Raw genomic sequence first — 25,205 nt, 5'->3', positions numbered from 1 at the left:
TCACAGTGAGCCACTGAGGCTAACATAAACCGCCTAGAAGCACAGGACCCACAGGGCAAGGTCAGAGCTCTGCCACAACTGGTGTTAGAAGTGGGATCATGATTGTTCACAGCGTGGTGGAACAAAGAGGTTTTACTAAACAACAACAAAAAAAAGTGCACTAGGGTTTTTGGTTGTGGGTTTTTTGTTTGTACCACCATGGAGGAGGTGGTGAGAGCGCTGGTGCAAGCCACAGCGGCCCAGAAGGAGGCAACCCGGACTCAGGCGATGGCGCAACAGGAGTCCATGAGGTTACAGCAGGAAACCAACCAATTATTAATGAGCCAGGCGACCCAAGATCAAGCCCTCCTGTGCGAGGTTGTGGACCAGCTGAAGATCCTCACCACCCAGGCCTCAGGGTCCAATGGGACGCAAACCCTGAGGGCCACCGGTTGTCTGCCAAAGATGACGGCAGACGATGACATAGAGGCGTATCTCCTCTCATTTGAAAGGACTGCACAGCGTGAGGCGTGGCCCCTGGAGCAGTGGGCCAGCATTCTCGCCGCTTTCCTGTGCGGAGAGGCCCAGAAGGCCTACTTTGATCTGCCCACTCAGGATGCCGCTGACTATTCCCGGCTGAGGGCAGAGATCCTAGCACGATCCGGGATGACAGCAGCGGTACGGGCCCAGAGGTCCCAGGAGTGGAAATACAGGGAGAACAAATCTCCAAGGTCCCAACTATTCGACCTCATACACCTCGCTCGGAAGTGGTTACGGCCCAAGGCATACAGCCCGGAGGAGATATTACAGACTTTGGTCATGGACCATTACATGCAGGGACTGCCGCCAGATCTCCGCAAATGGGTCTGCCAGAACGATCCGTCCACCTACAACGAAATGATCACATTGGTGGAAAGACGGATAACAGCCAGGGAATTAACCCAACTACCCAAGGAAGGCCCCTCACAAATCAAACACTCGACCCCGACCATGGAGGGTCGGGTAGCCAAACCCCCAGGAAGTCCTAGGTGGAAGAAGAGGGAGATCGAAAACCAGTCGGGAACCCAGAAGGAAGGGGAAGGCCTTAATTGGGGGAACCCTGGGACTAAACCCCCTAACCTACGTGATAGGGGAGTGACTAGAAGCAATTATAGGTATTATGGGTGCGGGGAGTTGAGGGCACATAGCTGCCCAGTGCCCCAATGTCATAGAGCCAATGCAGTGTAACCTGGGGAACGGGGCAGACCCATGCAGCCTACTCAATATTGTAGGGGTCGCAGTCACCCCACATAAATATACAAGGCAGGTAAAGTTGAATGGGGTAGAAACCATGGCACTCGTAGACTCGGGGAGTGCTATCACCCTGATTTCGGGTAAATTAGTGAAGCGCAGCCAGTTAATGCAGGCCAAGTGTACGGGAGTAACCTGTGTCCATGGGACTGTTAGCTACTACCCCATCATACCAGTACAAATTGAAATTCAGGGAAATGTCACCAGTGTGAAAGCTGGGGTAGTCCCAAACCTCCCATACCCCGTGCTCATAGGTAGAGATTTCCCTGGGTTTGGAAACTTGCTCCCACCGGAGGAATTGGAGGGAGAGGAGCTCCCCGAACTTCAGGAGGCTTCCGCAGCAGAATGTCACCTCCCATTTTTCACAGAAATGTCCCAGGAGCTATTCCCTGTCCCGGGGAAAGGCAGGAAGACCAAAAGAGAAAGAAGGGCGGCCAAGGCCTTGGGTACCCAAATCCTGATTCAAGGACAGAGGGTCGCCTGTGTAGGCAGACGTACACGGGCAACTGAAGGGGAGGGCCCTGAGACAGAGGAGGGGTCAGGGACCACTTCCAACCCCAACCTCACGGAGCCAGCTGAGAGGGCAGAGACAGATCCCTCAGAGTTTGGGCTGTTAAGCCCAGAGAGAGACACTTTTGGACGGGACCAGGTGGAAGACCCAAGGTACGAGAACGCCAGGAAGGAGGTGGCTGAGATAGATGGGGTACCCATAGAGGGAAAGGCCCGGGGGCCAGGGCCTTATTTTGTGATCAAGAAGAATCTCCTATACCAGGTCGTGCAAATACAGGAGCAAGAGGTACACCAGCTCCTAGTCCCCCGGAAACACCAGAAGGCAATATTAAGCCTCGCTCACAGTCACCTTTTTGGAGGACACTTGGGAGTGGAGAAAACCCAGGCGCGAATCTTACGCAGGTTCTTCTGGCTGGGGATACATGAAGACATCCGGCGGTACTGTGCCTCTTGCCCCGAATGTCAACTGTACAGCCCTCGTCCACATCTAAGAGCTCCTCTGGTATCCCTGCCGATCATCGAAGTTCGGTTTGAGCGGATCGTCATGGATCTTGTGGGGCCACCAGTATGTGCTTGTCATCCTAAACTATGCAACCAGGTACCCAGAAGCTGTCCCCTTACGAAACACAGCTTCCAAGAGCATTGCCAAAGAATTAGTGGCAATCTTTGCCCGGGTAGGGCTACCAAAAGAAATCCTCACAGACCAGGGAACACCATTCGTGTCCAGGTTGATGAAGGACTTGTGTTCCCTGCTCCATGTCCAGACCCTGTGGACCTCGGTTTACCATCCACAAACTGATGGTCTCGTGGAAAGATTTAACTGAACCCTCAAGGCCACGATAAGAAAGGTGGTAAGCAAGGATGGGAAAGATTGGAACAACCTACTACCGTACCTCATGTTCGCCATCCATGAGGTCCCCCAAGCTTCCACTGGATTCTCCCCCTTTGAGCTGTTGTATGGACGCAACCCCCGAGGCATCCTGGACATAGCCAAGGAAATTTGGGAGGAGGAACCCCGTGAGGGGAAAAACGTAATAGAACATGTACTACGGATGAGGGACTGGGTAGCCTGGGTCATTCCCATAGTGAGGGAGCACCTAGAGAAGGCCCAAGAGGCCCAGAGAACCTACTGCAACCGTCAAGCCAAGCTTCTTCAGTTTCAGCCCAGTGACCGAGTAATGGTACCCACGGCCGAAAGTAAGCTGTTGGCCCAGTGGCAAGGGCCCTACGAAATAGTTGAACCCACAGGGAAAGTAAATTACAAGGTGCGACAACCAGGATGTCGAAAAGTAGAGCAGATATGCCTCGTCAACCTTCTGAAACCATGGCATGCGTGAGAGGCATGCACAGTGATTCGAGAAGAGCTGCACCCAGGGAACAAAAATCCTGAACAGGTGAGGATGTCTCCTGATCTAACAACAGTCCAGAAGAAAGAGGTAACTGAGATGATTGCCCAATATCAAGAAGTATTCTCGACAAAGCCGGGTCGCACAACCGGGACATATCACCACATCATCACAAACCCTGGGGCCAGAGTAACTATGAGGCCCTACCGGGTGCCAGCAGCCAAAAGGGAGGAAATAAAAGCAGAAGTCAGGAAAATGCTGGAGATGGGGGTCATAGAAGAATCCCACAGTCAGTGGTCCAGCCCAATAGTGTTGGTGCCCAAACCTGATGGCTCCACAAGGTTCTGCAACGACTTCCATCGACTAAACGAGATATCCCAGTTTGATGCCTACCCTATACCCTGCATAGATGAACTAGTGGACCGTCTGGGGAATGCTCGGTACTTGACAACCCTAGACTTGACAAAGGGGTACTGGCAGATTCCCCTAGCCGAAGAGGCAAAGGAAAAGACAGCGTTTTCTACACCAGAGGGTCTCTTCCAATATACGGTCCTTCCCTTTGGACTACATGGGGCTCCAGCTACCTTTCAGCGTCTCATGGACAAGTTGTTATGCCCCCATACCAGTTATGCTGCAGCCTACTTGGATGACATGGTGATTCATACCCCAGACTGGGAGACCCACTTGGAAAAAGTGGGGGCGATCCTTGATACCTTCCGGTGAGCTGGCCTTACAGCGAACCCTGTTAAGTGCGCTGTAGGGTTCACGGAGGCCAAATATCTTGGCTACGTGGTAGGAAAAGGTCTGGTAAAACCCCAACTGAATAAGTCAGAGGCCATCCAAAATTGGCCTCGGCCGAGTCGTAAGAAGCAGGTCTGAGCATTCCTAGGGGTGGTGGGGTATTACCGGTGTTTCATCCCCCATTTTGCTACAAGGGCAAGTCCCCTAACGGACTTAGTGAAGGCCCGTGGTCCTGATCCAGTCAGATGGTCCGATGAAGCAGAGAGGGCATTCGCGGACCTATGGACTGCCCTCTGCAGTAACCCTGTATTGATAGCCCCAGATTTCAGTAAGGACTTCATCCTACAGACAGATGCATCCGAGGTAGGGTTAGGGGCCGTTCTGTCGCAGATGGTTGGGGAGGAGGAACACTCAATTCTCTACCTCAGTAGGAAACTCCTTCCGAGGGAACAAAAATATGCAGTAGTAGAGAGAGAGTGCCTCGCTGTAAAATGGGCCATGGAAACGTTGCGTTACTACCTGCTGGGGCGCAGATTTATCCTTGTGACTGACCATGCATGGATGCAACGGAACAACGAAAGAACACAAGGGTAACCAGGTTGTTCTTATCCCTCCGATCTTTCCAGTTCCGCATAGAGCAGGGAGTCGCCATGGCAATGCCAATGGCTTATCATGCGTACACTGTCTGGCGTTCCAAGCTGCCCAACCCCTTGGTGTTGAGCAGCGGGGAGGGATATGTGCTAGACCCAGGCCAGTTGGGTACAGCAGAATAGCAGAAGACAGATATACTGGCCACTGGATTAACAGTTTTCTGTTCCCTGACTGACCAGAGCAGGGGCTGCTCCAGGCTAATGAGAACACCTGACTCTAATTAACCTGCAAAGAGTCAGGTGAGGCCATTAAGCTAATGTGACCACCTGACTCTAATTAAGGCCCTTCTGATGCTATAAAAGGGCTCACTCCAGTCAGGCAGGGGAGTCAGGAAGCCAGAGGAGAGGAAGTGCGGCTGAAGGGCTGTTACTGAAGACACCCTCAAACCATCGTTAAGGGAGCCCTAAGGTAAGGGTGAAGAAGGGAGAAGCAGGAGAGCTGTGGGGAAGTGGCCCAGGGCAATGTAGCAACTCTGGCAGTGAAAGGTTGGCTGCCAGCAGCTGCTACCATTAGGGTCCCTGGGCTGAAACCCGGAGTAGAGGGCGGGCCTGGGTTCCCCCCAACCCACCACTACAGGAACATCTCCTGGGAGGGGAAGTCAGGCCCCTGTCAGGACAGGAGGCTAAACTGTTCTGAAATAAGCCCCCAGGGACAACAGAGACGGTGGGAGTTCTCTCACCAACCTCCTTGCAGGCCTGTGATGAAAAGGGCTCAGTAGACTATAACCCTGGCCCTAGAGAGAGAAGGGCTACGTGGAGGGTCACAGTGAGCCACTGAGGCTAACATAAACCGCCTAGAAGCACAGGACCCACGGGGGCAAGGTCAGAGCTCTGCCACAATAGATTCATAGGTTCCAAGGTAAGAAGGAACCAGTGTCATTGTCTAGTCTGAGCTCCTGTATAACACAGGCCACAGAACTTCCCCTTATCTGCAGCACTCGCGAATTACATGTTACATGTGTATGCAGGTGAAAACTCTCCTTTTGCTGCATTTGAGAGATATTGTTATGTGATCACATAATTAAAGGCACTGTTGAGCATTCATCCTCAACTCTGCATGTCCTGTCTTTTGTGTGCTTCACTGTGCAGTCCTGAATGAGGAGTGTATGGAGTGCATTGAGCATTTGTGCAAGTAGGTGGGCTCCCTGACTTGGGGTGCAGCTGTGGCTGCAGCATTTTAAGCTGAAAATGCTGGTTTTGTTAGCAGCTGGACGTGATTCTTTGTTCACCACCATGCTTGTCCGTCAAGTGCAGTCTGTGTTTTCTGGCCTATGGTGGCCAAATTGACCTCAGAGGTATGGTGCAAGCATCGGTCACTCAGCTCATGTTCAGTCACTAGCTTTGGAGCTGTTCCAGGATGGGCTTTCTCATGCTATGGCTTTTCCCCCTCTTCCATTTTTGGTGGGACAGCCTATGAATCGAAAGGACTGTCCTGTAGCCCTCAGTGTTGTGCCTCAGGATTGCTCAGGGAGATGGGGTGGCGGGGAGAGAGAGACTTCCCTCACAATACCTTTTGGCCACGGCTGTGCTGGGATCCAGGAGGCCATGAGTTAGAGTTTTGCTTCTTCCACTGATCAGTGTTGATATTTCTGTGCACTTCACAACCTTTGCTATTGAGGAAAGTCTTGTACTCCCAGCTGTAGGAGGCAGGCAAGTGTCACTTGCAAATTCTATAAATAAGGGTATGTCCATACTACCCGCCGGATCGGCGGGTAGCGATCGATCTACCAGGGATCGATTTATCACGTCTAGATGAGACACAATAAATCGATCCCCAAACATGCTCCCCATCAACTCCAGAACTCCACCAGGGCGAGAGGCGGTAGCGGAGTTGACGAGGGAGCCGCGGCCGTCGATCCTACGCCGTGAGGACGGGAGGTAAGTCGAAATAAGATACATTGACTTCAGCTACACTATTCTCGTAGCTGAAGTTGCATATCTTACATCGACCCCCACCCCACCCTCCCAGTGTAGACCAGGCCTTGGTTAGAAGTGGGTTTGCACTTCTGGCAGAGCTTGGAATAGAAGTTTCAACTGCTTAGCCACGGATGCTGATAAGAACAGTTTTAAACATTTTATTAAAGCTAACGTTAAAAAAATTATATAATTCATAGGTTGGGAAAAGAGTGTCTGCACATCTGGGTATAGTTTGTTTTTAAAAGTCATATGATACATAGAGTACATAATCAGCAATAACCCAAATTTAGGTAAATAGGTTTAACAATACAGTTTAGATATTAGAATCCGAGTACTCGGGTACATCCCTCATGAAAAGTTGTACAGAGATTTGGTTGTGGAAAGCAAAATATATCAATGAGTGGAGATTGTCCCTCAGTAATTGAGAATTAGGTAGGTCGTCCATTTAGAAAATACAATCCATGAGGAAAGTATTTCAGTTACTTTCCTGACTGCACTTCTCATCAGCCTCCAACTCATTCCTCCTGATATTGCCCATGTCCGGTGATGTGTTCTATGTAGATGTCCCTTGACCACCTGATTGTGTCTGACACCATGAGTTGCCACATCAGCTGAACGTAGCGCTGACCGATTCCACATTCTCTCAGCACTCACTCATTACTGGGGTCCCATGTGCCTAAGGCTCCGGCGATCAGTGCATATGTCTGGACCTGGAACCCTTAGCTCTCAAGGTTTCGGCCAGAGGGGCATATTTCTCTACCTTTCAAGCTCGGGCATCGTGGAAAGCTGGGGTCCTGTTCTCTAATGGCACTGTGATGTCCACCATGACGATCTTCTTCCAGTCTTTGTTGGTGATGATGATGTTCGGTCGCAGTTGGCTGTCGGTTCCAGGAATGGTGGCGTTCATGGCAACCTTCCCCACAGGTGGTGGGATGGCTCTGGCCAGGCGATCTTGGATGGCGTTGTATCACAGCTGCCAAGCTCTCGAATGAAAAGACGTAGCCTGGACCGAATCCCTTCTACTGCCATCGATATGCAGGGATGCACACTTCCTGGCATTGAAGCGGAGTCCCATCCAGTTGGCAGTCTGGCTGGTGATGTCAAGCATTTGTTGGAGACTCTCGGGGTTTTCTGCAGTCAGGACCAGATCATCTGCGTAGGCCAGGATATTCACTCTCTTGTATATCTACATGCTTGTCTGTCCTCTCTGTAATCACTGCTGTAACCATTAGTCGGTGCTCCCTCTCCCAGAATGTTGATTCCCAACACTGTGCTGCTGTTTAGCAGATCGTTGTGTGCCGCCACCCATCCTTGTAATACAGTACCTGAGCACTAAAATACGTTGGCAACAGCAAGAACCTAGTGGACTTCATGAATCTCAGACCTTTTCGGGGTACAGAAATCTCTGCTGGAGGTAGGATTTGGAGGTGGATGTCATTCTGGTTTTGATGGGAAAGCTTTTCCTGGTGATGGTGCTGACAACTGCTTATTCCTTGTCATACTATGGGTGGAGAAGAGGGCTGCATTGACAGCAGGAAAGAGCTGTTTGGTCTGGCTGGTGTGCAAGCTCCTTAATTTTCTCTGGGTGGAGGATAACTTCCAAGGTGCTCATACTTGGAAAATGACTGGCTCTGTTTCCAGGCTTTGAGTCACTGGGTAACGCTGTCATCGTCGGTTATTGTTTTCCATCCAAACCATGTGAGCAGCTACTTGTCATCAATGAGGTTTAAAACAGAGAAGCCAGTCTGTGTAAGTTCATCCAAGATCCCGTCTCCAGGAAAGAAATCTGTTGGGAAGAGTCTGGCCTCTTTTTTGATACTATTGTTTTTAACATGTAATTAATTTCTGAAGGATATACGTGGTCAGATATGCCCATACTTTAGAATTTGGAACCCATTTGGCTTGATTCATTAATATATACGTGGCTTGTCTGTCTCTCTTAATAGCAATCTCCACATCCTAAGGTAAGAGGACTCCATAGTGTTGATCTTAATTCTACTTTCCTTATGTGTTCCTAGTTGTGCTCTGCCTGAGCAGTGTTTGAGTGTTGATTGTTAACAAGGAAACCACGTGCCAATTTCCTGTACGGATTTGTTAAGTTTGGGTGCCCCTGTAGTTCGTCCATTCTGAATCTTATTCTTTTAAATCAGTTCCAAAGTCATAGTTGTGGATTTCCAGGGAACGAACTGAATCACTTCTGTATGGTTTTAATTGTTTTCCAAACTGCCTTGCAAAGTGCTGTTGCCTGTGTTGGCAACAGGTTTTTTTAAATGTTTTCTCTGTGTTTGTTTGAAGAGTTCTACAAATGAACCTGTGCATCTGAGTTGCTGATCTGGCACATGTCCCGTTGTTTGTGTAGGGAGGAAAAAGCTGCAGCAGAAGCGTAGTTTGGTTTGGAGTGTTGAGGTGATCCGTTTTGTCTACAGAGCCCACCATTATTCATAGATAAGGCCAAAAGGGACCACAGTGATCATCTTGTCTGCCTGTCTGAGTAACACAGACCATAGGATTTCCCTGAATTAATGATGAGAATGTAGAACCCCTCTGAACTACTGATCTTGAACAGCAAATGAACCTGGCAGCATTTCCAGAGATGTGTCCCTTATTCAGTGTGTCGCCGTGTGGGAAGATGGTGAGGGGAGGGTTTGTATTTTTGAAGAACTCCTCAGTTTTGTAACCAGATGCCCTCTGAATGGGCAGGGGGGCCCTGCTGTTTCTCACCCAGAGCTGACATACAGCATTAGCCTGGCGTTCGTGAGACTGACGGAGCTGCTGTCTGTCAAATATTTCAGCCCTTTGCAAATCTGAGTGTTTCGAAAAGTCCATTCAAATGACAGTTATTAAAACTGGGTGGGAGGCCCCAGGTGACTCTCATCTGAATGGGATGGAGAAGCTCCTCTGTTGGGAGGAGGGGAGAGATAAGCCCTGAGGCTCAGATCCATAAAAGACATTTACTGTAGGTACCTAACTCTCAATTGATGTCAATGGGCATTAGGTGTCTGAATACTTCTGAGGATGTGGGTATCAGTGTCCCATACTGGGGAATGGAGCAGGGGCTGCTCTGGAAGGCTGCAAGGCCTTTGTGACCAGATTTTCCCAGTACTCAGCATCCAGCAGCTCCCACTGAGAGCAATGGGAGCTGCTCAGTGCTGAGCTCGGTTGAGAATCTGGCCTCTGGTGTTTCACACGGGGTAGAGTTGCTCTAAAGCTTTTTTAAAGCCTCAAAAATGGGACTATGTGAATTTTCTCCCTCTCTGCTTGGATGACACTGACCTGCATGGGATGGACCCTGCTAATCGTTCTTCAGAAATACATTCATTAATATCAACTTCCCCTAACTTCCATTTGTTATCAATGTTGGTTGGTTTGTTTTTCATTTTTTATAGCTGCCTTCACTTCCATACACTCTCCGTGGTTTAATCACGGGTATTTGCCTGTGTAATGCAGACCTGGCTGGCTTGGTCTGTATTAGCATAGCTTTCTCAAGATGGATACCAGGTTTAGCATGACCTGAGGGAGTCAGGCTGTTTGCATGTAGGGGGAGGTGCTCTATTCCAGAAGTTGGTTCCCTTGAGTTTGTCCACTCTGTTTGACAGGAGAAGCATTGCCAACCACAAGCATTCAGAAATCGTGAGTCTGGCCCTTCCAATCAATGAGATTCAAAAATAATACATTTTGAGTTCTTTTTACTTGCCTTCTGTTTTTGTGCCTTTAGCGTACATCTCCAACTTTTCTCTGCTACTGTAAAAACGAAAAATGTTTGTTTGTTTTTTAAGTTGGTTTTCATGTGATTCCAGGAGCCAGACCTTAAGTGTGAATAATGATACTGTCATGAGAAGTAGCAACCCTGAGATGGGGTTAAACTGGAAATAATTGTGCTATATAAGCCACTTGGCTGCATCTCTGATTTCTATCAGTGTTGATGGAAGTGCCATCTGGCTTGTATGGAAGTAGCCCAGGCTTATTGTAATGAGTGACTTCAAGGTCCATTATCAGAGGGGTAGCCGTGTTAGTCTGGATCTGTAAAAGCAGCAAAGAGTCCTGTGGCACCTTATAGACTAACAGACATATTGGAGCATGAGCTTTCATGGGTAAATACCCACTTCGTCGAATGCATGTAGACAATGCCTAGACTACATGCGTCCGACGAAGTGGGTATTCACCCACGAAAGCTCATGCTCCAAAACGTCTGTTAGTCTATAAGGTGCCACAGGACTCTTTGCTGCTTTCAAGGTCCATGCAGTTGGGTCTTCTGGGTTAACCCAGGATTTTATGGCTGCCATGAAAGCAATAGGATTATTCCAGATTACCTTCAATCTGCACTCACATAAGTGGCCATACACTGGATTTTGGGGATGACAATTGTAGGGTAGGGTTACATCACCTGTCTCACTTTGAATTTGTGGCTCGTGGCACTAGTACCTGCAAGGGAGGAGACTGGTGGCCCAGTGGCACGTTCACGTGTTGGGACAGGGAAAGTGTCAGTTTGTGCAGGGCCTAGCACAGTGGGGCGCAGATCCTGATTGAATCTTCTCAGCACTAGTGCAGTGCGTATAACAGTGACGGGTATCTCCAGGCCTCTACTATTGTAAATGTCCTCTAGGCATTGTCTCCATGTGCTTCTCCTCACAGGTCAGAAATAATCAACAGATTGAACATACTGGGCAGAGGTTAAAGCACCACTTGTGGTCACCACACTCAGCATTTTATATTGCAAGGCAAAGAGTTTAAGAAACCTTGTGACAAAGCTGCCGTGGAGACCACGAGTTTTCTTTTCTACTAGAATCTCTCTGAAGTTCCAACCAGCTGGGAATCAGGCTAGAGTTTCCTGCTGCAGAGTTTTCTGTTTGCTTGTTCACATCCAGACTAGTGGCAGGTTGTCATGGTGCAGGCGTCTGTATTCTCTGTTTGACTTTTGGTCAGTTTGCAGCTGCAGTGTGATTTGCAGCTTGTACAGACAGACACATGCTAACTGTAACCTAGAAAATAGAAATGAGGCAATGATCTTCAGTGTGGGCTGCACAAGCGAGTACATCTGCAGGGGGACAGGGGTGCTTGTGCAGTCTGCACTGACGTTGGCACGGTCGCGTCCTCACCTCCACAGTGGCTGAGATTGTCATCTTTATATGTTGGCAGGATCACCAGCTATTGCCCTGTTTGTACCCAAGGCCTTGTGCACTCTCCAACAAGTTGGGCCTAAGTTGGACGGCCAGTCTCCTGGTTCATGTGGCACTCGGGTGCAGCAAGTTGAAATTTCAGTAGCAGACCTGGGTGTGAAGTGTTCTTCGATGCGAACCCAGACTACTCCACACTCTTGGAGAGCCTGCTTCTCCCTGGAGCTGCTTTGACCAGGATTCAAGTGTCTGCTCAGGCTTTGGACTCAGCAGGGCCGATGATCTCAAAGCAGAAGGCTGTGTCTCCCCGAGGGTATCTTTCTGTGCTTGGGGCTCCTTTTGCACAGAATGTAAAGCTTCTCCTGCCTTCACCCACAGAGCAGAATAGACTAGTTGGGGCTCTTTTGTTAACATTGCTATTAATTATTTGTGTTGTGTTAATCCCTAGGGTCCTTGTCCATGGCTGGGGCTCTCGTGCAAGGCACTACAAGAAGAGAACACAAAGGCAGTCCTACTTCAAGGAGCAGGAGACAGTAAAGTAAATTCCTAAATTTGCCCCTTCGAGACATGGCAGGTCCTCATCTCTACAGCCTGCTTCCCTGTTCTGATAGAACCTGAGCCTGACCGTCAGCCCATCTACTACTTCAGGCTTGTGCTTGGGTGGTAAATGCGTGGAGAATATTTACATCGTCCCAGGGGAGAGTATTGGGACTGGCATCAGTCAGCGTGTTCTGAATTTTGTTTGAAATTGCGTGAATGTGTGCAGAGTGCATTTGGTAAATCTAACAATGTCAAGATCATTCCTGACCTGATTGGGAGCAGTGATCTGTCTGTGAAGACTTTCAAACAGACTATGAATGTGAACTGCACATCCTGTTGAATCCGTGTTGCATGGCAGGTGAATGTAATACTTTAGCTTGTTCACTTATAAGTTAAAATCTTCCCCCTTTGTCTTCCTACAGGTGTCATGTAATCAGAGTTAGGTGGCAGCAGGAGTTGAAATGCATTCCAGTCACACCACTGAAAATGGACCTGACCCCAAGGTAGTAATACAGGTGAGTGAGTCCAGTTGATTTTCTCAGGGCCTGTCTGATGAGTTTTTGATCATGATGTAACTCAAGTTCACTGACTGACAGGTAACTGGAGATTACTAACATGACTGTAAGTGCTAGGCCTGCTCTACGCTAGAAATTTTTGCCAGTACAACAATGCAGATTAAGTGTGAGAGCCTTTTTTTTTTTTTTTTTAATTTATTTAAAATGACATTTCAGTACAGGCAAAAGCCCTCTAGACACAGACAAAAAAGTACTTTTACTGGGATAGCTTATGTTGCTCAACTGTACCGGCAACGTTTTTGGTTTTGTTTTGTTTTGTTTTGCCAATATGAACGGTCTCCACTAGGAGGGGTTGCTGGCATTGCTATGTATAGTTGCCCTAGTCTAGGCTCTCGGTCTACAAACATTGTTCCCAATGGCAGAGATTTGTGTCATGGAAAAAAAGCATCTGTGGAGTGTCTAAACTAGCACGCCCAAGGATGCTAGTTAACACCAGTGAATTGGCAATCGGTTAACTTGAGCTATATCACAACCAAAACCTCTAGTGTAGTCAGGCTCTCAGATTGAAAGGCACTATACAGTGCGGAGAAGATATAAAGTGTTAGATTGGTGCCAAGGAACATTATTACGGAAATGTTAGTAGCTGGTGTATTTTTCTTTACACAACCTTTGGAATCTGTACATGTTTAGACACAACATTTTAGCAAATTAGCTACAATCATAAGGATTACAGTTTTGTGCTTAATTTAGTCCTAAAACAGCAATTTTAAGCCTTATTTGGATTCCATGTATCTTCCTAAAATAAACCTTCCACCTGGAATTTGGTCTGAAATCATAATAGAATATCATGGTTGGAAGGGACCTCAGGAGATCATCTAGTCCAACCCCCTGCTCAAAGCAGGACCAATCCCCAATTAAATCATCCAACCAATTTTTGCCCCATATACCTAAGTGGCCCCCTCAAAGGTTGAATTCACAACCCTGGGTTTAGCAGCCCAATGCTCAAACCACTGAGCTATCCCTCCTCTATCAGAGGGATCTAGACAAATCGGAGGATTAGGCTAAAATAAATCTGATGAGAATCAACAAGGACAAGTGCAGAGTCATGCATTTAGGGTGGAAGAATCCCATGCACTGCTACAGGCTGGGGACCAACTAGCTAAGCAGCAGTTCTGCAGAAAAGGACCGAGGGGTTACAGTGGACGAGAAGCTGGATATGAATCAGCAGTGTGCCCTTGTTGCCAAGAAGGCTAAAGGCATATTGTGCTGCATTAGTAGGAGCATTGCCAGCAGATCACAGGAAGTGATTATTCCCCTCTATTTGGCACTGGTGAGGCCACGGTGGATCTGGAGTACTGCATCCAGTTTTGGGCCCCCCACTACAGAGAGGATATGGACAAATTGGAAAGAGTCCAGCGGAGAGTGTCGAAAATGATTAGGGGGCTGGAGCACGTGACTTATGAGGCGAGGCTGAGGGAACTGGGCTTATTTAGTCTGCAGAAGAGAAGAGTGAGGGGGGATTTGATAGCAGCCTTCAACTACCTGAAAGAGGGTTCCAAACAGGATGGAGCTCAGCTGCTCTCAGTAGTGGCAGATGACAGAACAAGGAGCAATGGTCTCAAGTTGCAGTGAGGGAGGTCTCAGGTGGATATTAGAAAAATCTTTTTCACTAGGAGGGAGGTGAAGCACTGGAATGGGTTACCTAGGGAGGTGGTGGAATCTCCTTCCTTAGAGGTTTTTAAGACCCGGCTGGACAAAGCCCTGGCTGGGATGATTTAGTTGGGGTTGGTCCTGCTTCGAGCAGAGCGTTGGACTAGATACCTCCTGAGGTCTCTTCCAACCTAATCTTCTATGATTCTATGATAAGAATTTCTTTTGGAAGACAGTGCCGAAATATAGGATAAGGAGAGAGAAGGGGCACATTCCCTTTTTTCTATGTAAGAATTGTTTTTTAACATCCATCTTAAAAACACACCTCATCTTCAGTTTCTCAGCCTTTTATCTTCGGTTAGGTGATCAATTTTGAGGCTAGAAATGTTTGCAAGCTCTGTTGGGGCCTTATCAAAGTTAGCTGAAGCTCCTGTGGGGAAGTTAAGCTTTAAATATAAAACTAATTAAGGCCTCTGGGCTCAGTTGTGGTCTATGTGATGATGATTTACCCCAGTGTAAATCCGTTAGCCTCACTGAAGTTGCTCCTTATTTACACAGTGTAAGTAAGAAGAAAATCAAACATTTGGTTTGCAGAATTCTTATGGTATCACTGTAACGCCTGCTTAAAAGCTCTGAGGGGAATAGCACGCACCACAACCCCACCTTCCAAAAAACAGCTGCTAGGTCACATTCTTGGGTGACTATCTGATGTGTCCCTTTAACTGTTTAACACAGCCAAACCTTGTTAATACCACACACAACATGATGAACTAGGCTTGATTTCTGATAGCGGAACAAGTTCTAATTGATCAACTGTTGTGGTTGATTCTTCTGTGTAAGTCCAGTAGTTATTTCACATCCTGTTTTTAAGCATTGGCCTGTTTGTGCAGTGTTTCTCATACTCACTCCTGTTGTCCTCTGTTTATCCAAACAAGTGTCTGCACTAAAAAGTTAGGTTGCTTGAAGCGAGCTGTTCTTATAACACAAATCCACATGCTTTATCCTGTAGTTGATCAAGAAGCAGTTGGTGAGTTCCATCAAGGGATTGCAGAAACAGTATGTAACCTCCGATGCTGTTGTAACCAGTGACACTGAAGATGCTAATGCCCTGTGCTGCGCACTAGAGGCTGTGTTTGTGCATGGACTGAAGGCGAAGTACATAAAAACAGAGGCTGGAGGAAAAGGGAAAAAACCATGTGGCCGAGCACCTCTTCCCCAGCCCGTCTTCTGGGGCTTGCTGAAAACCATCACGCACAGGTAAGGAGCTTCCATCTTGTTGTCACTTACAGCCTGTTGCATTCCTTGGTACATTTACGTATGTTAAAAGCCACGCAGTTCACGGAGCAGTCAATAGTCACATGGCCAACTCAAAAGGACTCACTGTCCCTCATCCCACCCTCTCTCAGAATACTTCGCCCCCTCTGCCAGAAGCTTGAGGGAACACGGACCATGGAAGGGGCCTGGAAGATCATCAGATTTGGGCTGTGTGGGACCAGTGGGGGAAGCAAGAGCCAGAGTAAAGGGACCCCTTGGGACCATACCCTCTCCTCAGCTCTTAATCACTGAGTGCATCGCAGTTGTTGGGATGGGTCATAGGAAAGGAAGGGGCCCCTAAGGGTACGTCTACACTGCGATACAGACCATGAGACTCAAAACCCAGGTCAGTTGACTCGGGCTGCAGGGCTAAAAACTGCAGTGTAGACATTTGGGCAGGAGCCCTGGCTCTGAGAAACTCACCCACGCGGGGTCTCAAAGCCCTGGCTGCAGCCTGAGCCCAAACTTCTACACTGCAATTGAATAGCCCTGAAATCTGAGCCCAGCGAACCCAAGTCAGCTGGCCTGGGCCAGCTGTGTATGTGCTTGAGAGTCTTATCTCTCAGTGTAGACATCCTCTCAGGCTCAGTCTGCAATAAAAGCAGTTCTGAGTCAGGGGAAATGCCCACGGCTTTAGCCCACTTTGCTCATGGTTAAGGTCACTCACAGTGCCATGGTCAAGGGGGTGCCATGCAGCAGCACAGAGGAGTGTGCTGCTGGTGTAGAGTCTGGCAGGGGAGCACTGCGTGGGGGTGAGGGTGTTTCAGATTTCTCCCTGCTTCCTACAAGCAGAGGAACTTGGGGTGGGGGTTGTGGCAGCGAGCGGTGCATCCAGGCACTCCCTGCCAAGCGCTCCCTGCATCCAGGCATTAGAACTTGTTCCGCTATCAGAGCCAAGCGCTCCCTGCATCCAGGCATTAGAACTTGTTCCGCTATCAGAGCCAAGCGCTCCCTGCATCCAGGTCACTTTCCCCAGCTGGGCTCTGCTCTCCTGTCCTCCCCTTACGCAGTCCAGGTGAGGAAAGTGACCTGGCTGCAGTGAGCCCTGACACCGCTCCCCACTCCCCTGCTCACAGCCCCTTAGGGGTGCACGGAGGAGCAGTGTTTGGGGGGGGGGGTGAGCAGCAATGCCAGCTGCTCTGTGCATCCAGGTCAGTTTCCCCACATGGGCACAGGATCGGGGTGCAGGGGCAAAGGGGGCACCCATGGGGGCCAGGGGCAATGGGGGGGCACCACACCCACGTGGGCCGGGGCACCAAGATACAAGTTTGCCAAGATGCCATTTTCCCTCAGGCCAGCCCTGGTTAAGGTTTTGTCTACAGTACTACAAGCAGGAACTGTGTTGTAACCAGGTCAAGGGACATCCTATGGCAAGCAGGCTCCTTGACTCCATTGTTGTTGCAGAGTAGATGGGCCAGCAGATAACCAGAAACCAGCACATTTACTGGGACTTTATAGATCAGAATCAGTATCTCAAATGGCACCCAAATGAGGATCCACTGTCCTCTGTTGCTCTATTCAAGAAGCACGGCTAAAGAAGGAGAGCGCCATGGTGTGCTACCTGCAGTTTCCGAGCATATGTGGGAAGCATAGAAGACAGCCCACTGAGAAAGTTGGCCATTGTATTTCTAGGGAGTTTATTGCAATGTAGTGAACCCTGTAGTTAAGGTTGTAAAATTGTTGTGGCCTGGGCAGGGACTCAGGAGGCCTGGATTCCATTCCCTGCTTGGTGACCTTGGTCAGGTCGCATCCCCCTTTCTGTGCCTCAGTTTTCCCATCTGTAAAATGGGTATAATGGTACTGATTTCCCGCCCCCCCCCCCAAAAGCGCTTTGAGAGCTCCTGATGAAAAGCACTAGATAAGAGCTAGCTGTTCTTATTTGCTATTTTTGTATGCTAATGAGTTTTTGAAACATTTACCTTCTGGATAGAATCGTTCAATCCTGTGTCTTAGCCCAAAAGCATATGTTTTTGGAAAGTTTCATCCAGATTCCCTTAGCTGTTTATGAGTTATGAAAGAGTCAAACACATCCACTTTTCACACACTCTGGGAGACATTTTTGTGCCTTTGAACATTTCCACCTTTGTTTTTAAAAATGAACAAAAAGACCCACACTCTTTTGCCATGACTTTTACCACCAACTGAAATGTGAGCTGAGACCAAGGACTAGTGTCATCATTAGATTTTGGGGGAAAATATTTGAAATCTGTTGGTTTTGATTAACCAGTGAGGGGAAGAAAGAAGCTCTGCCACATTGTGGCTCCCCTGCATCTTTCCCTGCCTAGAGAAGCTGCTGGTGGAACAATGTGCATGAAGGAACTTGTCATTGAAATACCACCTCCCTCCGGGTACCTAGTTCAGGAAATGCCTTCACCTTTGGAAAAGAACCAGCTGGGTTTGTGTCTCAGCAAGTTTTGCTGCATTTCACAGTATTCTGCGTATTTTACTTTTTAATTGTTTTCAGATAATTAAGTTTGCGTTGCCATTGTGACTGTCCAGTTGGGACAGCAGAAAATGGTCTCCAGAGAAAAGAGCAGCAAAGATGGGAGCTTCTCCCCCATCCTTGGAGAGGAGAGGCAGTGCTTCATGGGAGATGTAGCCCAGCCAGGGAGCCCGTCCCATAGAGCGGGAGTTCTCAACCTTTTTCTTTATGAGGCCGTCCCCCTCAACGCGCTATAAAAACTCCATGGCCCAGCTGTCCCACAACAGCTGTTTTTCTGCATATAAAAGCCAGGGCCGGTGTTGGGGGAAGCAAGGAGGGCAATTGCCTGGGGTCCCACACCATAGGGGGCCCTGCCAAGCTAAGTTGATCAGGCGGGTGGTAGGACTTGGGGACCCGGGCTGCAGTCCCACGTGGCAGGACTTTGGCTATCTGCCTGGGCCGAAGCGAGTCTAATGCCAGCCGTGCTGGTGGACCCCCTGAAATCTGCTTGTGGCCCCCCGGGGGCCTCCGGACCCAGGGCCATCCTTAGGCATACGCAGCATACACGGCTCCATAGGGAACCCGAAAATTTGAGGCATCCCTGGGTCTTAGTGTCCACCCATCCGCCTCTTCCTATCCCTGCTCTGATCCTTCCTGCAAGCACTCACCGCGGCTGGCTGCAGCAGCCTGGTGAATCTCCTCAGAAGGGGATCTAGTACTTAAAAGTGAAATAGCCTTCCAGCCTGCCAGACATATTAGCACAACATTGAAACTGTTAAAGAGCCATTCAAGTGGTATTGAAGCCATTTAACTGGCATTTAACCCCTAGGTATATACTGTCAGTTTCTGAATTTACGGACAAAAACAGTTGTGAATTACTGTAGTGAAAACATTATCTAAAGTTTACTCAGAACATGTTAATCTACAGGACCTTAGTTTAAAATGTGCTTTAAAAGTATGTTACACTGCTCTACAGCCAGAATGCTTCTGAAATAAATGTAGTCAAACTTTACTAATTCTGGGTCACTGAGAACGAAAATGATGCTTAAAATTGTTGATTGGCTCTAGTTTTCAAGATATGCTATTGGGTCAGTATATACGACCCTTGACTTGGGAATAGCGGAGGATAAGTGAGTTATAAAGGGAAGGGATCTCAATTTAAACCAGAAATGACGAAAATACATCTTTGACTGGATCTATGAATAAATCTATGACTGGATTTGGACAGTACTTGCTTTTTAGGCAAAACAATGAATGATGCAATCTGAAGCTGGTATTGCGTCATACATGATATGATTTGCATCATGTTATTCCTAGAAGTCATGGATGATGCAATCATAACGAAGCTTACATCACTCTGCTGAACAAATTGCCCTATATCAGCTCTAGAAATCATACAGTGTCGTGCTCTCTTATTTGTCAGTGTTTGATTTTGCAAAGGGACACATTTCTGTTTAGCCAAAGTGAGCAGAGATGCCTCGTACTTGTGTGAACAGTGCAGATAACTTCTGCTATGTTTGTGGTGAAGTGACTTTTGCATCACAAAAGCGCAGTATAACCACTGTGGTTAAGAAAACCTATCACCTTTATTTTGGCTGCAAAATTGGAGATCAGGACAAGAGGTGTGCCCCACACATATGCTGCAACACTTGTGCAACAAATCTTTGCCAGTGGTTGAACAGGAAAAGGAAATCTATGCCTTTTGCAGTGCCAATGATTTGGAGAGAGCCAACAGATCATACCAGCAATTGTTACTTCTGCATGGTGCCTCCAGTTGGGAAAGGTGTGTCAAAGAAGAAAAAGTGGACTGTGCATTATCCAAACATTCCATCAGCTATACGCCCAATACCCCACGGAGAAGGACTGCCGGTTCCTGATACACCAGAATCATTCTCACTTGAGTCAGACGAGGAAGAGGATGAAACTTCTGGTCCTGAACCATCAATGTCACAGGACCCACATTATCTCCCATCCTCCTCCTCTGAACCACACCTCATAACACAAGGTGAACTGAATGACTTTGTCGGGGATTTGGAACTACCCAAGAGTAAGGCAGAGCTGTTGGGCTCCAGACTACAGCAGTGGAATCTCCTGGCAGGTGATGTTCGGGTTTCCATGTTCCATGACCGTCAAAAGGATCTTGTCCCATTCTTCTTCATGGAAGGTGATCTTGTAGCCTGCAACTACATCGATGGTGTGATGGCAGCCCTCAACATTGTTCACGATCCAGATGAGTGGAGACTGTTCATTGATTCATCGAAGACGAGTCTTAAAGCTGTTTTACTGCATAATGGCAATGTTTTGCCATCAATTCCAGTTGGTCATGCAGTCCATATGAAGGAAACCTATGACAACATGAAACAATTTTTGAGGTGCATAAACTATGACCAACATCAGTGGCAGCTTTGTGGCGATTTGAAGGTTGTTGCTCTCTTGCTTGGTCTGCAGACTGGATACACAAAGTACTGCTGTTTTCTCTGCGAATGGGATAGTCGTGCAAGAGATTCCCACTACATCAAGAAAGATTGGCCACTCCGACAGTCATTGGAGCCTGGGAGGAACAGTGTTCAGCATCCACCACTTGTTGAATCAAGGAAGATTTTGTTACCACCCTTACACATCAAGCTGGGTCTGATGAAGAACTTTGTCAAGGCCATTGACAAAACACAAGCAGCTTTCAAGTACCTCCATGGAAAATTTCCAAGGTTAAGTGAAGCTAAGATAAAGGAAGGTGTCTTTGTTGGTCATCAGATTTGTGAACTTCTTCGAGATGATGCATTTGACCATGCACTGCGTGGCAAGGAAAAGACGGCATGGAAAGCCTTCCAGTTAGTGGCAATAAATTTTCTCGGAAACAACAAGGCAGACAACTACAGGTTGTTGGTGGAAAACCTCCTCAAAGCATACAAAAGCCTTGGTTGCAACATGTCACTAAAGATACATTTTTTGCACTCTCATCTAGATTTTTTTCCACCGAACTGCGGAGCAGTGAGCGACAAGCACAGCGAGCGATTTCACCAGGACATTGCAATAATGGAGAAACGCTATCAGGGCAAATGGAGCCCATCAATGCTTGCAGACTATTGCTGGACAGTGACAAGAGATGCTCCATTTAATGAATACAAGAGACAAGCCAAGAAGCGCCAGTAGACACTGAATAGGACTAAACTATGTACAGAATAGTTTTTTGCCTTTTGTTTCATAATAAATTTTATTTATATAACCCTTTTGCTGATTTTTAAAGTGTTACATAAACAGGACAGGTGAAATATTATCATGTAAAGCAACCATAAACACATGAAAAGACCTAGGTTTACAATTTATGATTAAAACTCTACTATCTACACAATATACACAGACATAAAATGTAAAAACTTAAATATCTTAGAAACAGTAGCCAATCAGTTGTTTTAATTGTCATATTTGAATTCAGCACATCAAAATACATAATAAATAGCACATTTTATCTCTGAAGCAGACGACTTCTCAAAAATTGTAGACCAGTGTTGTTATTGTGTTGCTGAAGATCATAAAATCACATCTCTAAAAAATCCTTGCATAGATTTTTGGAAGCACAATCTGAGTATTCATCTTTAGCCTTAAATGCCTGGATCTTCAGACATACCGTTTTTTAAATAAATCCTTCAACAGACCCCCTCCCCCCCGATCTAAAATACACATGTGAGCCTGGGCTGCCGTCAGGCATAGGGCACCAGTTTAATATTACTGTACAGGCCCCCATTAATCCTAAGGGCGGCCCTACCCAGACCCCTGGTTTAGAACCACTGCCATAGAGGTACTGTGGCAGCATTTCCAAATCAAAATAGTTTGGTTTTCAAGAGTTTGGGCTTTTGATGCAAATCAGTATTTCCCACAGAAAACAGATGCTTTTTGCGCAAAACCAGAAATCATCCAACCCCTGTTTTCCGTAGAAAAACAGTTTGGACTGAAAACTTCCAAGAAGCCCTATTTTTTTCATTTTAGAAAGAGACATGAGATGCAGTCGGTGGCTAGGAATGCGATGTCTCACTGCGCAGGTCAAATGACAGAATACTGGGAAATGCAAGAGTTAAGGTTCCCTTCTGTGCATGCCTATCTCAGCTTCTGGCCCATCCTGGGGCTGCCTCCCTCCTCCCTGGTGTGCTGCATCTCCTGACCCTCCCTCTGGCAGTCTGTGCTTTTGTGAAGTGCATCTCCACAGTCTGTACATTGCAATGCTCTCACAAGGCAGTTGTTAACATGTTCTGTTCTTTCCTTCCCTAGAAACATCATTTTAGAGCTGGAACAGTTAAGTTTTATCAGCACTGACGTGGGGCGCTGCCGTGCCTGGTTAAGGCTTGCCTTGAACGATGGCCTCATGGAGTGTTATTTGAAGTTACTGCTACAAGAGAAGTCCAGGCTGCCTGAGTATTATCAGACATCAGCCCTGCTGCTAGATGCAGAGGAATGTGAATTTCTGCTTAGCTTCTTGCAGGGGTTAACTTCCCTGACCTTCGAACTGTCCTATAAATCAGCAGTTTTAAATGAATGGACTGTAACTCCCTTGTCCCTGTCTGGTCTGTGTCCTGTTTCGGAGCTTCTGGAGCATCTAACATCCTCTAGTTCTGAATCCCAGAGAAAGGAGTCCCTGGGTTTGGTCTCACGTTCTTCGGGATCTGATGATATTGAAGTTCAGCGCAGCATATTGCCCCTCAGTAAAACTGAGGACCAAAGTAAACTTACGTGCTCCACGCTAAGCCTTAACACTACGAGTTCATCCCAGCTGTCCTCCAGCCTGGGCTCTGATGGCATCCTACAGGCCAACTGCACTAGAAGTCCTGATAGGTGTGAGGAACCCCTGTTGTGTGACGCTGATTTAGGGGCAGCAAACGCAGAGGATTTAGACAGATCTCTGCAAGAGTAAGTATCTGAGAATGCATTTTGCTGAGGGTTTCTTAACCCTCCTCTTTACCCCGGGTTTCATCCTCTCTCTCAAAAGCAGAAAACCTGCCATTCTGCCCTTCACATGCCTCTCCCCAAACCACTATCATTTCCCTCATGGGGTGTGGAAAGGCAAAAGGAAAGCATGTTACAAGGCTTGGCTGGAGTCTTCCTGCCAAGTAAAGTTACTGCAGCCCAGAGCAACTGAAATCTATGGAAGGTAGGTGCCTAAATACCTTTGAGGATGTAGGCCTGCCTGGTGATTGACTCCTGGCTGGTACCCTTGTCTCCTCCTGTAGGAGCCCAGAGATGTAACATCTCCCAAACGTTCATGCAGCTATTTTGAGGCTTTATGAGGAAAACAGATTTCTAATTTCTCCAATAACTTAGAGGAGCTGCAGTGTTTGCAGCCTGTAAACAGAACAGGAGTACTTGTGGCACCTTAAAGACTAACAAATTTATTTTAGCATGAGCTTTCGCTTAAAGACTAACAAATTTATTTTAGCATGAGCTTTCGTGAGCTGCAGCTCACGAAAGCTCATGCTAAAATAAATTTGTTAGTCTTTAAGGTGCCACAAGTACTCCTGTTCTTTTTGCGGATACAGACTAACACGGCTGCTACTCTGAAACCAGCCTGTAAACAGTTTGTTGTTCGAATCCTTCTTTTGATTTAGCTATGTAGAACCCCTTGCATGTCAGGACAGAGACAAAACCAGAAACAGCTGGACCGCAAATGTTTTCACTATCACCATACAAATTAAAAGGGTGTTGTCTCACCTAGAACTAAACAGTCTGTTTTTGTCTTGGCAAACACGCTCTTGTGGTCAGAAAAGTCACTCTTTGACTATTGTCTTGTCAGCTATGTTTAGATTACTGATGAAAGGCAACAGCCCTGCAGAGCCAGCATGACTACAGCAGACCAGAGTTTGATTCGATTCTACCTCATGTGATTGCCCTGATTAACAACATTGTCAGCTGGTTTTAGATTCCAAAAAAACCTTTCATTTCTTGAGATTATGAGAACCCATTTTGATTTGATTAGGTTAATGATGGAAAGATTTTTGGTTTGAGGTTATGCTGAAATCAGAATTGAGAGCAAAGGAGCATGAAACAGTCTCTTGACTGACCAGAGCGTTGCTGCTAATTGCTTTTTACAGCTCTGAATACTTATTTTTATTGGAAATTTGACACACAAACCATAGCTAGGCACATGCTTCATGATCAAAGCAGTCATGCAGAATTGCAGTATGTAATCCTAATACACGTGCAAAGCTCTCTTCTGGGTAGGGTGACCAGATGTCCCATCTTTATAGGGACAGTCCCGTTTTTTGGGACTTTTTCTTATATAGGTGCCTATTACTCCCCACTCCCATCCCGTTTTTTCACAGTTGCTATCTGCGGGACTGACAATAAATAGCAGTTAAAAGTAATGACTCAGGAGTGGTTTAAAAGCAAACTCCCAAATATATTCAGGATATGAATAGTTTGAAGGAAGCATCTCAACTCTCTAGCTAAGCTGGCTTTGAACACTATGGTATAGAAAGCAAATTATTTTTACCCGAACATTTATTTTTCTTATAAATGTGGTGACTCCCATGAGTGAATGAGGAGCTCTCACATTTTGACTTGGAGAGGCCATTCCATGTGTGCAGAAAACCCCTTTTTCCAGTCTTCAGGCTTGACACAGAAGCTGTACATCATGCCTCATCTCCAGTAAATTCTAACATGTATGTGCAGGGCTAACACACAGCAGTTTATCATAATTGGCAGCCATAGACAACCAAGATGCTGTGATGTCACAGGGTTTGGATACACAGTACCTTCTAAAGAGGAAAATCACGTAATGTTAGGGGAAATGTAGTTTGACTGGTGCAATGGCAGCATTTCTGCTGCTGCTTGGGACTCCAGGTTTCTGAGGCCATGGAGGGCGAACAGCTTGAAGAATTGATGTCCTGGCTCCACCACTTCATCCACCCCAGCGGTTTGGTAGCTGGTATCTGTCCCCAGCTTTGTGATTTGGTAGCTCTGCTTCACCCTTCCAAGAGCTCTGGTCATCCATCCCTGGCAACGTTTCAATCAGGATAGGTTGCTTGTCTAAAATCAATGCTCTAGTTCAAACAGAAAGTAAAGGAAGTCCTGGGGCCTGTGCTGAGCAGGAGATCCGAGTTGATGATCACGATGGTCCCTTCTGGCCTTAGAGTCTATGAATCAAGTATAGTGGATTTATTAGAACCTAGACAAATGGCCTGGGGTAGATCATTTCAAGCTGTACAGTACTTCAGAGGCTGAAACCCTGA

General features: G+C 47.2%; 1 protein-coding gene across 2 annotated transcripts in view; it reads left to right on the top strand.

Moving 5' to 3' along the window:
• The window catches only part of PLEKHM1 (pleckstrin homology and RUN domain containing M1), a 55,757-nt gene that overhangs the window by 8,563 nt on the left and 21,989 nt on the right, over positions 1 to 25,205 (top strand). For both annotated transcript variants that reach the window (XM_044999802.1, XM_044999803.1), the window contains exons 2-5: positions 11,996 to 12,085; positions 12,510 to 12,602; positions 15,262 to 15,509; positions 22,252 to 22,887. In XM_044999802.1, the coding sequence (XP_044855737.1) occupies positions 12,549 to 12,602; positions 15,262 to 15,509; positions 22,252 to 22,887 (938 nt within the window). In that variant the 5' untranslated portion in view covers positions 11,996 to 12,085; positions 12,510 to 12,548. The remainder of the gene's footprint in view (positions 1 to 11,995; positions 12,086 to 12,509; positions 12,603 to 15,261; positions 15,510 to 22,251; positions 22,888 to 25,205) is intronic.

Source organism: Mauremys mutica, chromosome 25 (genome assembly GCF_020497125.1).
Source record: "Mauremys mutica isolate MM-2020 ecotype Southern chromosome 25, ASM2049712v1, whole genome shotgun sequence".
NCBI classification, from domain to species: domain Eukaryota; kingdom Metazoa; phylum Chordata; order Testudines; family Geoemydidae; genus Mauremys; species Mauremys mutica.
This window is presented reverse-complemented; position numbering and strand designations above follow the sequence as displayed.